Source organism: Pleurodeles waltl, chromosome 4_1, assembly GCF_031143425.1.
Source record: "Pleurodeles waltl isolate 20211129_DDA chromosome 4_1, aPleWal1.hap1.20221129, whole genome shotgun sequence".
Lineage (NCBI taxonomy): Eukaryota > Metazoa > Chordata > Amphibia > Caudata > Salamandridae > Pleurodeles > Pleurodeles waltl.
Genome location: NC_090442.1, coordinates 396,342,097 through 396,356,387, shown reverse-complemented (window position 1 = coordinate 396,356,387; position 14,291 = coordinate 396,342,097). Strand labels below are relative to the sequence as shown.

Below are 14,291 nucleotides of genomic sequence, written 5' to 3'. Positions count from 1 at the left end.
GCCTCGCCGGGGACAAGAGGGCATAGGTTAGATTGTGTTTCCTGAGTGGTTGTTTGACCGCTTGAAACAATGCTCTTTTACACTGGACTTGGAGCCTGTAGTCTGGATATGTGGATATCTGGGCATTTTCTAGTAGTATGGGTGATCGTTCCCTTGCTCATTGAAGGATTACGTCTCCATCCTAAAAAGTCAAGATGCGGGCCACCATCGGTCTTGGGGGTGGCCCAAATGGGCCTGCCTTCTTGTCAGTACTCGATGAGCTCTTTATGCCTAATTTGTCCATAGGTGGGTCCACCAGTGTTGGCGGGACATAGTCCTCTAGCATCACCAGTTAGGAGCACTCCAACAGGGGTGGGGGCACTTGCAAGCCCATACTCGGTCCAGGTGTCTTGGCTTTAGTTCTTCCCATGTTAGTTGTGGATTGGCTGTGTCAGAGCCAGGAAAAATTTGGTACTTATGTTTATGTGATGCCAGCTTTGATTTCATATCAAAGAGCTTAAGTTGGAATTTCTGTTAAGTGTCTTTTCCAGTAATTGCCGACTGTTACAACATTCTTGATTAGGTATTTTTTGCTTAGGTCTAAGAGGCACTATTCTGTGTATGGATATTGTTGCCCAATTATCAGGATTACGGTTCAGAAAGGTGCCAGTGATGTCTTGAGAGTGATCCCAGCGCGTGTGCTATGCAAGAATTGTCTTCTGTAGGGTCAGCGGCCCAAGGGAGGGATTTTCACGACGCAACACTTAATAAGGGAAAATTGTGTGGCTCTCACCTTTCACCGGTTGTTGCTTAAGGGGGCCTCAGCGGAGTCCGTGACTTCGTCCTGCCTCGTAACGTGTCTCAGCCAGTGTGGATTTTAGGGCGGCTCTTCGCAGGCAGAGTACGATGCCAACCGGAAGGCCTTCGCTATCACAATCTAGTGCTGTTCTCTTGGCACCATGTGGAGTGTATTGATAGTAAGTCAGTGGGTTATCTTGTTGTCAGCAGGATGGGAGCATTGGGCTTTCCAGTTAGTATGGTGTGTGAGTAAAGGTTTCCACCTTACTACTTGTGGCTCCTGGAATTGATGTCCGGGTGGGTGTCTATGTGGTACCCACCCCTTCCAGGGTTGTAGTCTCTCACTGATTAGCCCCCAACAAGCAAGTCGGCCTCCATCTGCCTAATTAGGGTTGTCGCAGGCGCACCTGGTCTTATGGCATAGTCCCCAAGGGGGCCCGATATGGCTGGTCCGGTCTTGCAAGTTCTGCCAGGGGTGCCAGCACTTCGTTCCAAGGAGGTAGCTCAGGCTGTATTGTCAGCAATCTGCAGGCGCATTGGGCCAAAGTTCCCCCACAGTACATCCGCAGACATGCTATGCCTCTAAGTAGGTTGCGATGTAAACTCTAGGGTCAGGGTCTGTTTTGCTTTACACTTCAGAATAACAGAACTATGCACTTCCGGACAATTTAGGGCACAATGTGAAACAATCACTCCTTTAACTTGTTAAACATTTTTTCCCCTTCGAACCCTGCAATCGACTCGCAAAAATGTTTTGCTTTCACTAATGACCGAGCTGAAAACAATCTCTGGAATGCACTTCTTAGTTTAAAGAAGACATTTATTATTACTTCACCACGAGGTTCCTGAGAGAGGAGATTAGTAGGTTGGAGGCACACGGGTAAAAGTAGTCACAGCAATGAAAGGAAAATATATCAAAGTGATTCTCAATTGCAATGTACACAGCAAATATATGTGATTATATTATAGCATAACTGTCAAAGCAAAGAATAAAAGCCAAATTCATCACCGTTGGGCCTATCACTGCTCATGATCTTTCTCATGCCCGCAAGTTGATGACTCCTGTTCAACTGCAAGAAAGAGATTTTCCACCCTTATGGGACAGGTTAGGCAGCTGAAGTCCGCTCCTGACTGAAGTCTCAGAAAATTCCCCACGCTGCTGCCTAGGGGCACCTTTTATAGATTGAATAATGAAAAAGCAAGCTGACAGGCCCTTACCTATAGTAGTCAAAACATGCTGGCTACTGTAGGTCTGCGTTGTAAGAAACCAGTGTTGAAAGTTGGCCAAGTTTTCAAGGGTGTCTTTCTCAAGGCTGCACCGGAAAAAAACACAAAATATGGCTTCCTTATAATGCTAGTGTTCAGTGAGAGAATCTACGAAAAACACAAGCTTGGTTTACCATGTGGAAAAATACAGCTCATCTGCAATGTCTCAACCGCAATGTCGAACGCCACGATAAAGCCAATAGGCAGCTAAACTGAATACAGAATGTAATGTCTAATGCCACGTTAAAGCCAATAGGCAGCTAAACTGAATACAAAATGTAATGTGCTACTGGTGAACATTGAACAACTAATATGCACAGTGGTGAAACACAAAGTCAGTGGTCAAACATACTTAATTTCACTACAGGGTCTGATCGGCACACAGAGCAGCCCCACTTGCAGCAGCACAGCCTCACTTCATCGCGGTTTGCCAGGCCGCGTCCGCCGAGTTAGCGGTCTCTAGCACTCAGCGAGTCTTCATGGCCCTGGCTCAGTCTATGTTTGGCATTGTCTCAGGGGGTCACCACTGCACTGGCTGTCTGTCTGTCTGTCTGTCTGTCTCATCCGCAATCTAGGTCACAACACCACACTGTCTCAGCAGGTTACTTCCTCGAGTCGGTTTGCCTCTCACTTCAGGACCTAGCAGCAGGGCATGCTATCAGTTAGCCTCGAGCAAGAGATCATATCCCTCATGGGCATTTTCGTGCCCCATATCTCAGCCATTGTTGTGTCAGGGTCACTCAGGTCACCACTCGAGGTGCCGTAGTTAGTTTCGATGCCGCTTCAGGACTGTGGATTTGTTGCCAGGTCCGGGAGCTTGGCGAATATACTGCCGCCATCTTCGGTGGTTGGCCACACCCCCATTTTGTCTAATTTGTTAAGACGTTAAATTTGCTGTGCAGCTGTAGGGAGAACGCTCATCAGGTGTGACAGACATGCCTGTGGAAGTTGGTAAAAAACAGCCACACTCTGTTAACAGCGCCAAGAGTAGCCTCAGGAAGATATATATATATTTTTTTACAGGTTTGCTGTTATGTTATGCTATCTTAACAATATAGGTAATGGTTGTACATGTACGGGTAACACAATGATGTGGACACCGAGGCAGTAACAAGCAATCAAGAGCACAGCAGGTCTTCACCTTGGTAATATCTTGGACAAGACTTTCAGGAAAAGCAATGTACAATCTACATACTGGTAGATGCAAAACTATTTCTCTGACAGTTGGACAACAAGGGTTCTTAGCAAACAGTGAAGATTGCTGGAGAGAGGATCAAGCTTTTGGACACGTCACACGTTATTGGGATTGGCTAGGCCATATAGGAGCTCATTTGTAAGAGTAATGTTCTGTTCCCCAGAACTGATTTATTTGAACCACTAGGATGATGCCCATTTTGTAAGCCATCCTACCTGAATGCTTTAATAATGTGTACATTTCGTGGAGGAAAAAACTAAATCAGAGGGATACATGGATAATTCACAGTCCCTGAATCATTACTCTGATATATTTTGGAAGGTTTGAATTTACGTACTCCATCCAACAGGAGTGAGCAAGCTTTTATAATATCCAATCAAAGTAGTTACACAATTTGCAATGAGTTTCACAATATGCAAAATTACAGATACATACAATAGCTCCCAAACCTAACAAAAGCAAAAAAGTATGAAAATAAATACAATGGCAGATTACGTTTTTGGTTCATTAATAGTTGTCTTTTATGAAGGGATACCTATTGACTGGTGATCTATCAATGGTTATTGTTTCATAATTACCACCTCAAATTTGTTTTTAATAAAGTATTCCCTTTAATTCCTAAATTTTCTCTGCAAATGCCTCCTTTTGGTCAATTGACCCTTTTTGCCATTTGGCTGAAATTTGACTTGGGTGACACCTAATATCCCCACCCACCCTCACCACCCTGGCTAGAATGTTGCTCCAATCTGAAAATTGTGAAACTAAAAGAAGATGCAGTATACAATCTAAAACTGGGTATGTCCATATTCTGAATATCTGTCCAATAACAGCAACCAATACTGCACTGCCATCCAATTGCATTCCTATCAAAACCAAATCTCTCTGCAGGGTGGGGAGAAGAGGGTCAATTTCCCCCCACCCCACCCCAAACGTCTTGTGAGGGGTAGCTGCCATAGCCAGCTTTGAGTAATCTTGTAGCAAATTGTGTTGTGTATTAATATTTCATTTAATGCGTTCAATTCAAAACGCTGTCTGTAATTTCACATGTATTTTAGAATGTCTTCTTGCAAAATCAGCAAGGGGTACTCTTGAGGTTGATTTCACCCTGCCCTGACCCATTCCCCATTCTTGTGCTGCCGGACAGCTTTAGCTGCACTCTGCATGTAACTATGATTACCTATGGCCTGGGAACAGTGCACTATTGATTATAAGGTTTCTGAGGGTTATGAAAAATACAGAGAGTCCATTATGAACAGTATTTAGTGCCTAGGAACCAGAATGTCTATATCTGCCTAGGTTTTTGTGCTATTTGCTCTTGACCCTTCTGCTTCCCATTTAGTGTTAACACTGTTCCCCTCCTCTTTCCAACCTCCTGCTTGAATCATTGGTTGTGAGGGGAGTCTTGGCCCAGCATCATATGGTGTGTATCCTCAAACTCTCCCTCTTCTTTTTAACAAGTCCTGGCAGCATGTCAAGGTAAAAGGCTTACGGTTTTGAGCACCTTCCCTATTCGTGTCTGAAAATGCCCTCAGGAGATAAGCCATGCCTCTCTCAATTATGCTTTGAACCCCTCCACTCCCACCAAAAAACAATTCTGTAAATCTCAATATATTGCTTAAACCTACTCGTCCTGTCCCAGAAACACCAAGAAACCAACTGCCATATGAACGCTTTTTAAGTATATCATAAAAATAAAGGAGAACCCATCGCTGTTGACTGCTAAATCTCTACTTATGGGAGGACACAATAGACCTACTTACTTTGGCTATCCTAGGGTTGGGCCATCACTGAAAAAACACAGTTAAAAAGAGAGTTATGATTCCGGCTCAAACATGTGAAATCACTGGAATTCGCAAGTTATTGTTAGCAATGCACACACAACAACCCATAACTTCCATCACCTACTATGTTGTTCTCTTGATGGCTCTTCTGTGTGTTTCTTTATGTTTGTGAAATTGGTGTTTTGAGCATGGTGGGTGGTGCAAGTTATGGCAAGGTTTAGTGCGTTGCTAAACAGGACTGGCTAATTTCAATAAATAACTCACTTTACCTGTTCTTTTTCAGTATATTTAATTGCGTTTTAGGATTTACTTAATTTTCAAGCCCAGCTGCGCACCACCTATGGCTGTGCATAGCAAGACCTGTGACCAGGACCTGCTCCCAACCTGCAGTGAAGGCCCATCCCACACTGCAAACGGCTTTTGATTGTGCACTACTGGGGTTGAAAGCAAGACCAGGCCCTGGGACCACCTAACTGAAACCCCAATGACCACAGCCTGCCATGTAACAATTCTGCACTGTGGACAACCTTCGGCAAGGCCCCTGTGCCAAATCACCTTTGGCTATATGCAGCGGGGGTTGGTTGCCAGGCCTGCCTGGGCTTGCACAAGGCTTAATTTTCTAGCTGCTAAATTGTATTCAGATTATTTGAACAGAGCCAAACTTATCAGTGAATTAAACTGTAATTACCCTCCTATGTATCTTTGACCATCTAACAGATCTGCTCATATTTTGGAGTAACCAACAGTCCGCTAAACATCTGCAAACCTTGGTGTGGGTTCATCAAACAGTGCCAATCTATTTGAAGAGCAACACCTCATTCACCCTCTGTGAAATTCCTCCCCCTACCTTTGCACACCTGCTTGATGGGCCTCCGTGAAATTATGAAAACCAAGAGTAGGCTAATCTTGCTATCTGCCCAATGTTGGGCAGATTCACAAAATTGTGCTGAGTCATTAGTGAATCAAACGTATCGTAACTCCTCCACCCCCCCAATAGGATTTGCACAAAACCTGAAATACTTGCACTGGGTGCAACTTGCTAACTCACTGCTACATCTCATGAAGACTCATCGAACAGATCTAAACGTATAAGCAATTGAAAATTGCAATGCTCCCTTTTAATTTTGCCCACGCTTTGATGGCTTGGCACAAGACTGACAATCAAAAAACAAATCTTCCATGCTTCTGCCAATGTTTATGCAGGTTCATCACCAAGTGGCAATGTTGTTTACAAAAAACACTTTTTTGTGCCCTCCTCCCCCTTTTTTCTTTTTTACTCTGCCCTCTTCCCCCACCCCCGGTGGATCTGCACAAACTCAAATCAGTAAAAGGAAGTTAAACGTGTCAAGTCCTTACCATATGTTGTGCAGATCCATCAAACAGTGCCAAGGTGATCAGTAAATCAAAAATATTCTTGACCCTCACAACCTAATAAACCTGCACTGGGCATCACTAGCTAACTATTTGCTGCATTTGATACAGATTATTCAAACAAAGGCAAAGTTATAAGCAAATGAAAATGTGATTTACCCCCTTTAACACTGCCCTATCTTTACGATTCGTACAAACTTTGGCATACCAATAAAATACGAATTCTTCATAGCCTCTACCAAATATAGTGCATATTCATCAAGCAGAGCCAAACTTATCAGCAAATGATATTTTTTTGCCCCCCTCCCCTTTAACTGGTCTCTTCTTTTACAGATATGCATACATTTGAAAATATCAGTAGTACAATAGGTCTCTGAATATACTGTCTGCCAAATTGTTGACATATTCATCAAACGGTGCAAAAGTTATATAAGGGATAAAGTATCACTTGCAGTACATTATAAGGAAACTGTCAGTCACCGAAGAGTTCCATAACAGTATAGAGGAACGAGGAAGAATGCAGAGTTTCTTTATAAGGTTATGGAATTTCTAGGTTACTTGCAATATCCTTATCATATATGGCAGGGGGGTACTTTATCCCATGCAATACATGGTCACACCATCACCTTTTCCACAAACCACTTAAAACCTTGGTACGTAGGTCTTTCAAAAACAGAGAGCATGTTTGCAAACATAAAGAATAAAAATAGATCCTCTAGTACAAATTTAAACGCATCACAATCACCTAGACATTAGTTGCAAAAAGATATTAGAAACAGTTCAAAATGTCAGTTTCTTTTTAAAGGTGCAAGCTGCAGTAGCTCAGAATGTGCAGAAATATAACTTTTCTATAATTATCTTAGGAATGCAAAAATAATCATGCTCTTTATGCTTGTCACTATAAGCTAGACAAATCGAGCAAAGGGAAAGAAAAAGCAACGTTTTGTTGCTTTAAACAGCTGCTGTGTGACCTGACCTGCCTTTAACCTTGGCTGATGGCAGCAGGCATTGTGACGTCCGCCTCGACTGCAATAACTTTTTAAATTAGAGTTCTGACATATTTTCTCTCTAATCGGCGTCTGAGTGCGTCACTGATTAAACAGAAATTAGAGATGTGGATTTATACAGGGATTACAGAATCCCACCATGTATGATAAATAAATTAATATTTTTTTTTCCTTCAAATTACAAGATACAGCAAAGTGTTAAGCCTTTTAATCGCACTGTGCGCTTTTTATGGATCAAATCTGTTTATTATTTTCAAATTATTAAACATGTCCAGTACAACTCTTCAAAATAAGACAATCACAATGCAGCAGTATCAGTCTGGGGGTGGTACATAACGCTCCACTCCAAATCAACCGCGTCCCATTAGATCACCTCTTCTCCTCCTCTACGTGCTCCCACCCCTTGCAGGGTCGCCCACTATCATGTGCTGCACTCTGAGGCGAACTTCATGTTTGGAAATATACAACACAGAAATGTTTAGTAAAACACCAACATTGTTTCCCTGAACTGGCCCGCCATCCAGCAATCACTCAAATCCCCCACCCACTCCCTGCATGGTCCCGGTACTTCCATGAGTCTCTCCCGCAAGCACACTCCCCAGAAGCTCAGGTCAGACCCAGCACTCTCAGGTAAGCCGGACATGTCAGTTCCGTGAACTAAGTGGATAGGATATGTAAGAATGGTTGCCATAGGTCCCTGAACTCGCCACCACGCTGCTGCGAGGTCAGGGTCAGCTTTTCCATAGCGAGAATGAACCACAGCTTATGAAGCCATGATGTAAATGTCGGAATCCTATCAGTACCCCACATCGCTAATATCAGCTGCAGCGCCGCATTGAGGGCCAGGGCCATCTGCCGCCCTTTCAATGATCTCAGGGGGAAGGTGAGCGGATTGGGCAGGCCCAGCAAGATAACGATGGGAATCTGGGGATCTGAGTACCCAACGCTGCATCAATAACTGTGCGCTTTTTAAAAAATGAATCTCTCACAAATTAGAGAACAGATTTAAGCAAATCAATTAATTAAATAAAACACATGCTTTCTGAGAAAACATCTACTTTCACGGCAAGTTTGAGGCAAATCAACTCTGCATTTTTTGCTCCTTCTGCTACAGCTTCCTATGGGAGCTAAAATGGGTTAAGGATACATTTTTCCACTCCCCCTTAATTTTGTTTCATACATTAATCTTCACAAAACCTTGGCATGCCAAAATTTAGCTGAGTAAGTAAGCTGACAAGTTTCCTGGGAATATGTCCATGGAGCAAAATAGAAAAATGCATTTCCAAAAGAAACTGCAGCCTTACCAAAACTACACAGTGGAAACTGTTACTGTGTAAATTAAGCTATATATATATATATATATATATATATATATATATATATATATATATATAAAAAAATCACAACTTGAAGAGCACACATTCTTGCTGGAGAGAGCCAACTTGGGGGGGGGGGGGGGGGGGAGAGAGGGTGTGTGTGTGTGCACAAACACTCAAATAGAATATATACACACAAGCATATCGAGTGAGCGACAGCGTGTGCTGAAAAGCAGAGGTCAATAGTATTTAAAGTGTCACAAACGTGCAATACGTGCAATAGTCAGGAGTGTAATATATTCAGGATTCAACTGAACGGCCTGTCAAGAACTGCGCAGGGACGGAACACCATTTTTAAATGGATCAATGTTATAAATCTTTATTCCTAGGTTTCTTAAGTTCCTTTGATCCATTAGTACACCTTGTGCGATTACAGAGTTGGAAAATTATAATTATTCCCCAGACAAATTTTGGTTTTGTCACATTTATTTTCAGGAGTAAGGTTAGATATGTCGTCTCTTGTGACCGTATGCATTTTGTGGTTTGGTTAATGCTTAAGAAAGGTGTTGCTTGTTTGTTCTATGCAGTTCTACATATGCAAATTTCGTGAAGTAATTTATTGTTACAGTTAAGAATGTTAGTAGTAATATTTACCGTGGAATGTTGATCTTTTAGCTTCAGTATTATACCTGCGTCATCCTTTTTGCTGGCCACAAGCAACCTGCACATCTGTTCTCTATACTTGCTCATTATGAGTTCAAGAGCAGATTGATGTTCTTCAAGAGATGTCCGTAATTCTGTTAAAGTAATGTTTAAAAAAAGAATTAGGATGCAGTTTTATTTCTTCACGATCAGACCCTTCTGATGGGTAACCATAAATGTGTACAATAATCATTTACAACCGCATGCTCACAAGCATTAACTTCTTGATGAGTTTGAGAAACAGAATAAAGTGTGAGCCTAAACATTCAACATTTTGTAAATCATCTTAACTGGAACATTCCGGGTTTATCATTAACATACATAACCATACCTCATTTATATTGTGTTCTAGTTCTCCAGTTAATCTTAATTTACGTAATTACAATTTTACATCTACTTAAAGCCTATTTCCTTAAGTAAACCCATTACCTAACTATGCAGGTGTGAATCCTATCATGACCGTAATATGATACATATGTGGTGCGCGGTCGGGTGGGTGGGAGTTATGTGCTGGTTGGGAGCAATAATCTACCCACTGGTCTTTGCCATTTCCCGTTCCGGTAGCCTTCCTCCCTCCACCGCTCATCTTCTAGAATTCTAGAAATGAAATGTCAAACAATCTGTATAATGACCTGTCTTACATAGGTATAAATTTATCTTGTATCACCTTGATCTCCGAGGATTATCTTAATTTTTGCAATTACGTGAAATGACATTCAACTTCTGCAAATGAACTGCAATCGTTTGACTCTGCTGGGGCCCATCAGCAACAGCCCTGCTTCATTTTAGCAAGGGGGGATGCTCATGAGATTTCCAGTCCATCACTATTGCCAGTTTTGCCCACCCTTGGACACTGAAAAAGCCCTAATGTGAGCTCTTGCCCTGTGCAGGCTACCTTTGTGATGTCTCTCCGACAGTATGTACACCCAGAACATTCACGCACCATATGAAGGAACTCAGCTTGAGGACAGTTTGTGGACGCAGCAGTTTATATTTTCCCAACTGAACGGGGTCCAGTGAAGGATATTTTTTAAACCGGGTATCAACAGACATAGTACAGAGTTGAGCCAATATTTGATTTCGTTCATTTTCATTAAGCCCACTACCCAGGTCTGTCTCCAATTTGCCTCTCTGTCTCTGCAGTGGTAACCCAGTCATTCTCAAAAGTGAAGTGTACAGCCAGGTTATCAATGTTCTGCCATATCCCATGGTGTATATTGAGTACACCAGATCATATTTTGTGGCTCCGATTCTGTAATCTCAATCAATCTGCATACTCCTGCATCAAAAACCTAAAGAGCCAATACCTATCCACCAAGGTCTAAAATGAAGCTAGAATTCCCAACATGAAAATCCCACATAACCTACCAGCATGCTAATTCCTTGCCCGAATAGAAACCCTGCCGTCTGGGGAGACCTACCATGTTTGATGCAGCTACGTAGGATAGTATCCCATGTGACTAGTAGCAGCTGGTGGTGCCTCTGATGTATTCGAGGACTAGAAAAAAAAAAAAAAAAGGCAACACAATAGCTTGCTTCAATTTTGGCGCTTCATATTACCCAATTGCAGTAGGTGTGGTCACTCAAACACCCGGCTAGTCCGTTGTAGTTAGTGTGACAGGTAATACATGTATTCCAGAAAGACATTTACGTCCTCAAAGTTGGCACTGCAGACCCCAAGTTAACTTCCAGCATGTCCAACTAACAATGGCATATTCTTATACCAAAGTACTGGAAGTCCCACTTAATCTCACAATACCCCAGAACATGCAACTCATATGTAAACAAGTAGGAAACAAGCAGGACTTAGCTCTATTGATGCATTTTCTAGAAAGCCTTGCGAAATCTCTCAATGAGTCTGTAATCATCTTTAAATCTGCCCCTACATCTATGATCCATAACATGTCAACCACGTATAGTGAAGCAAAATGCACACTTCCTGTCAGTGACATTCCCCATTGTCATCCTTCCAGCCTTAACCTGTGATCAAAGGGCTCCATTAAGAGGGAAAACAACGGATGGGGTTGAAGCCCAGGAGGGGGGAGCCTTGTCAAGTGCCCTGATTAGTCTTATAATCTTTCACAAAGTACTGCATCCTGAAATAAACCCATTCTGGTCCATATGGACCATTTTAGAGATCTGTGATAGCAGCCTGTTAGTCAATCATTTCCTTAGAATTTTGAAGCTGGCACTTAATATAGATGGAGGCCTATATAAGGCCATCTCCGGACAAACCTTCCTAACTTCAAGCAGTGAAACTATGAATGCTTTTCTGGTTGCAGGGAGAAGGCATCCAGCCTCAGACTGCTGCTTAAAGCACTGGCAATCTCATGGCTAGGGGGGTCTACCTACGTACTACAGAACTCCTGCAGGAATCCGTCCATGCCAGGTGTCTTGCCAGTTGCCATGTCCCTATAATTTCCTGAGCCGTGAGGGCTAGTGTATCTACAGGCATCTTTTCCAAATATTCTGCTATGTCTGCTGCAGTGTATCATTCTGCCCTGCTATTCAATTTCATATTGTAGTCATAAAAAGCCAAATTAATTTCCTCCAAGGTGTAATTAATGCTGATTTCAGTTAGTGGGGTGTACTTATTCTCTGGTTTAGTCAGCCACACTATTAATCTACTCGCTCTACCTCCTTATCCATGAATCCTTGGCAAGTATGATTTATAACGTAAAGAAAACACCCTTAATCCTAAAACTACTGTTCTCCCTGGCTTGACAGACAGCTTGCAGTTTTGTATGATATTCTATCACCTCCCGTTCCAGCCAGGCCAACAACAGAGCTAGTGAATTTAACTCAGTCAATATTCTTGCGAGCTCCCACTGTAGCTTTCATATAGTGCTCCCTATCACCGCCCCCCAGGCTGTATACAGGTACTTTCGTTCCGCTGGGTTTCCACAACCTGCCCTCCTCTATAAGAGGGGCATGAACATTTTACTCCTAAACTGGAAATCTAAATCTAATATATCTATAAATATATATATATACACACATTATATATATCAACTGCACCACAGTAGGAGACATAGGCTTATGTAGACCGGTCACAACAGGATGTGAAACTCATCTTTATTCAATCATATGCATGCATCAAACAAGACTAGGGCGCCTTCAAATAGGCAACCTGTATGCCACCACAAGAGTGACTTGAAAACAACCCTTCCTTAATTGCTGCCCTGGATCTTCACAGGCTAGACCGCTACCTATTATAGGCCTAGGTCAGGCTCCATGACAGTATTTGAACCTCATTCTTGTAATCAATTTTATATTGAAGTGCTAACACAAGTGCTCTACTATAAAACGTGGCAGTTATATACCTCAATACCCTATCATAAGCCACAATGTTCACAATTATATTAATGCTTGTTCCATAGTGACATGACTTATAGATCACCAAACAATACTGAAGTTAAGTCTCTTCCCCTTTAAACTGTTATGCTCAAATGCATTTTTTTTTTTTTTTTTAAGATTCTTCGAACCTTCTGCAAACAAATATGGATATTAAAGTTCAACAGAGTAACCTAATGGCGTAACACATCATACATCATTCAGCATTTCAAATATTAGCTTCATTTGTAATATTGGGGGGAAACAATTATAACGATCCATCTTTTTCCAAATATCTCACTGTGTACCTCTCAACATCCCAAGTGTACACTTGGATGTTAATAAGAGAAAGAGCCTACGTGCAACATTGTGGAAATGAAGTATAAATGTATGAAACAACATTACGTTGTATTGAAAATATGTGCCACACAGGAAAAGCCACAGGTCATTTATACGAACGTGGCACCCGTCTGGCCAACTGGTGTTATGCGACAAAACTGGGGCCCATGATGGGGAGAACAGTACGTCTCAATCAAAAATCCAATTTCCTTCTAGAGGTGCATATCTCCACAACATGTTAAGGTGCATGATTAGTGCAAGATCCTGAATATATGGACATTAAAAGCCAGCAGTGCACCCCAGTGCATCACCACCACAATATATTTCTGTCTTCCTATTACTCTGTTGTATACAGCATCTGGTTTCATTAGGATACCACTACGCCGGTGTCTAGACAGGGGAAGGAAATTAAAGCAATCACTTGGACACAATAAGAAATGAGATCACATTCATGTACATAATAGCAGCAATTTGTCAATTAAAGTGCTAATGTACAGTATCCTGAAATGCTAATTATCAAACCTTGAATGTAATCCCCTGTGCAAGTGTAAAAGCAGGAGATGGAAAAAGAGCAATTACTTGAACACCATAAGAAATAAAGTCACATCTATGTACATAGTAACACCGGCCAATTGGTTTTCTGTGACAAAACTGGGACCCGTGATGGGGAGAACTGTACATCTCAATCAAAAAAAGAAAATTCCTTCTAGAGGTGCATATCCCCATAACATGTTAAGGTGCAGGATCAGATAACTTATCACTCCAATTAGGAACTCTACAAATAAAGTGCCACAGGGCAAGATCCTGGATATATGGGCTTAAGCCAGCAGTGCACCTCAGTGCATCACCACCACAATATATTTCTGTCTCCCCATTACTCTAATGTATACAACATCTGGTTTCATTAGGACATGACTATGCAGGAGCCTAAACAGGGGAAGGAAATTAAAGCAATCACTTGGGCACAATTCCAAATGAGATCACATACAGCTACATAGTAGCAGCACTTTGTCAATTAAAGTGCCAATGTACAAGATCCTGAAATGCTAATTATGAGGCCTTCAATGTGGTCCGCTGTGCAAGTGTAAAAGCTGTAGATGGAAAAAGAGCAATTACTTGGACACCATACAAAATAAAGTCACATCTATATAAATAGCAGCAGCATTTGATCAATTAAGATGTCAATGTGCAACAACCTAGTGAG

The 14,291-nt window shown here is 41.9% G+C and overlaps 1 protein-coding gene across 2 annotated transcripts in view; it reads right to left on the bottom strand.

Annotated features, from left to right (window-relative positions):
* FGFR1OP2 (FGFR1 oncogene partner 2) overlaps positions 1–14,291 on the bottom strand; it is a 144,461-nt gene that overhangs the window by 52,743 nt on the left and 77,427 nt on the right. For both annotated transcript variants that reach the window (XM_069228615.1, XM_069228616.1), the window contains one exon: positions 9,368–9,510. In XM_069228615.1, the coding sequence (XP_069084716.1) occupies positions 9,368–9,510 (143 nt within the window). The remainder of the gene's footprint in view (positions 1–9,367; positions 9,511–14,291) is intronic.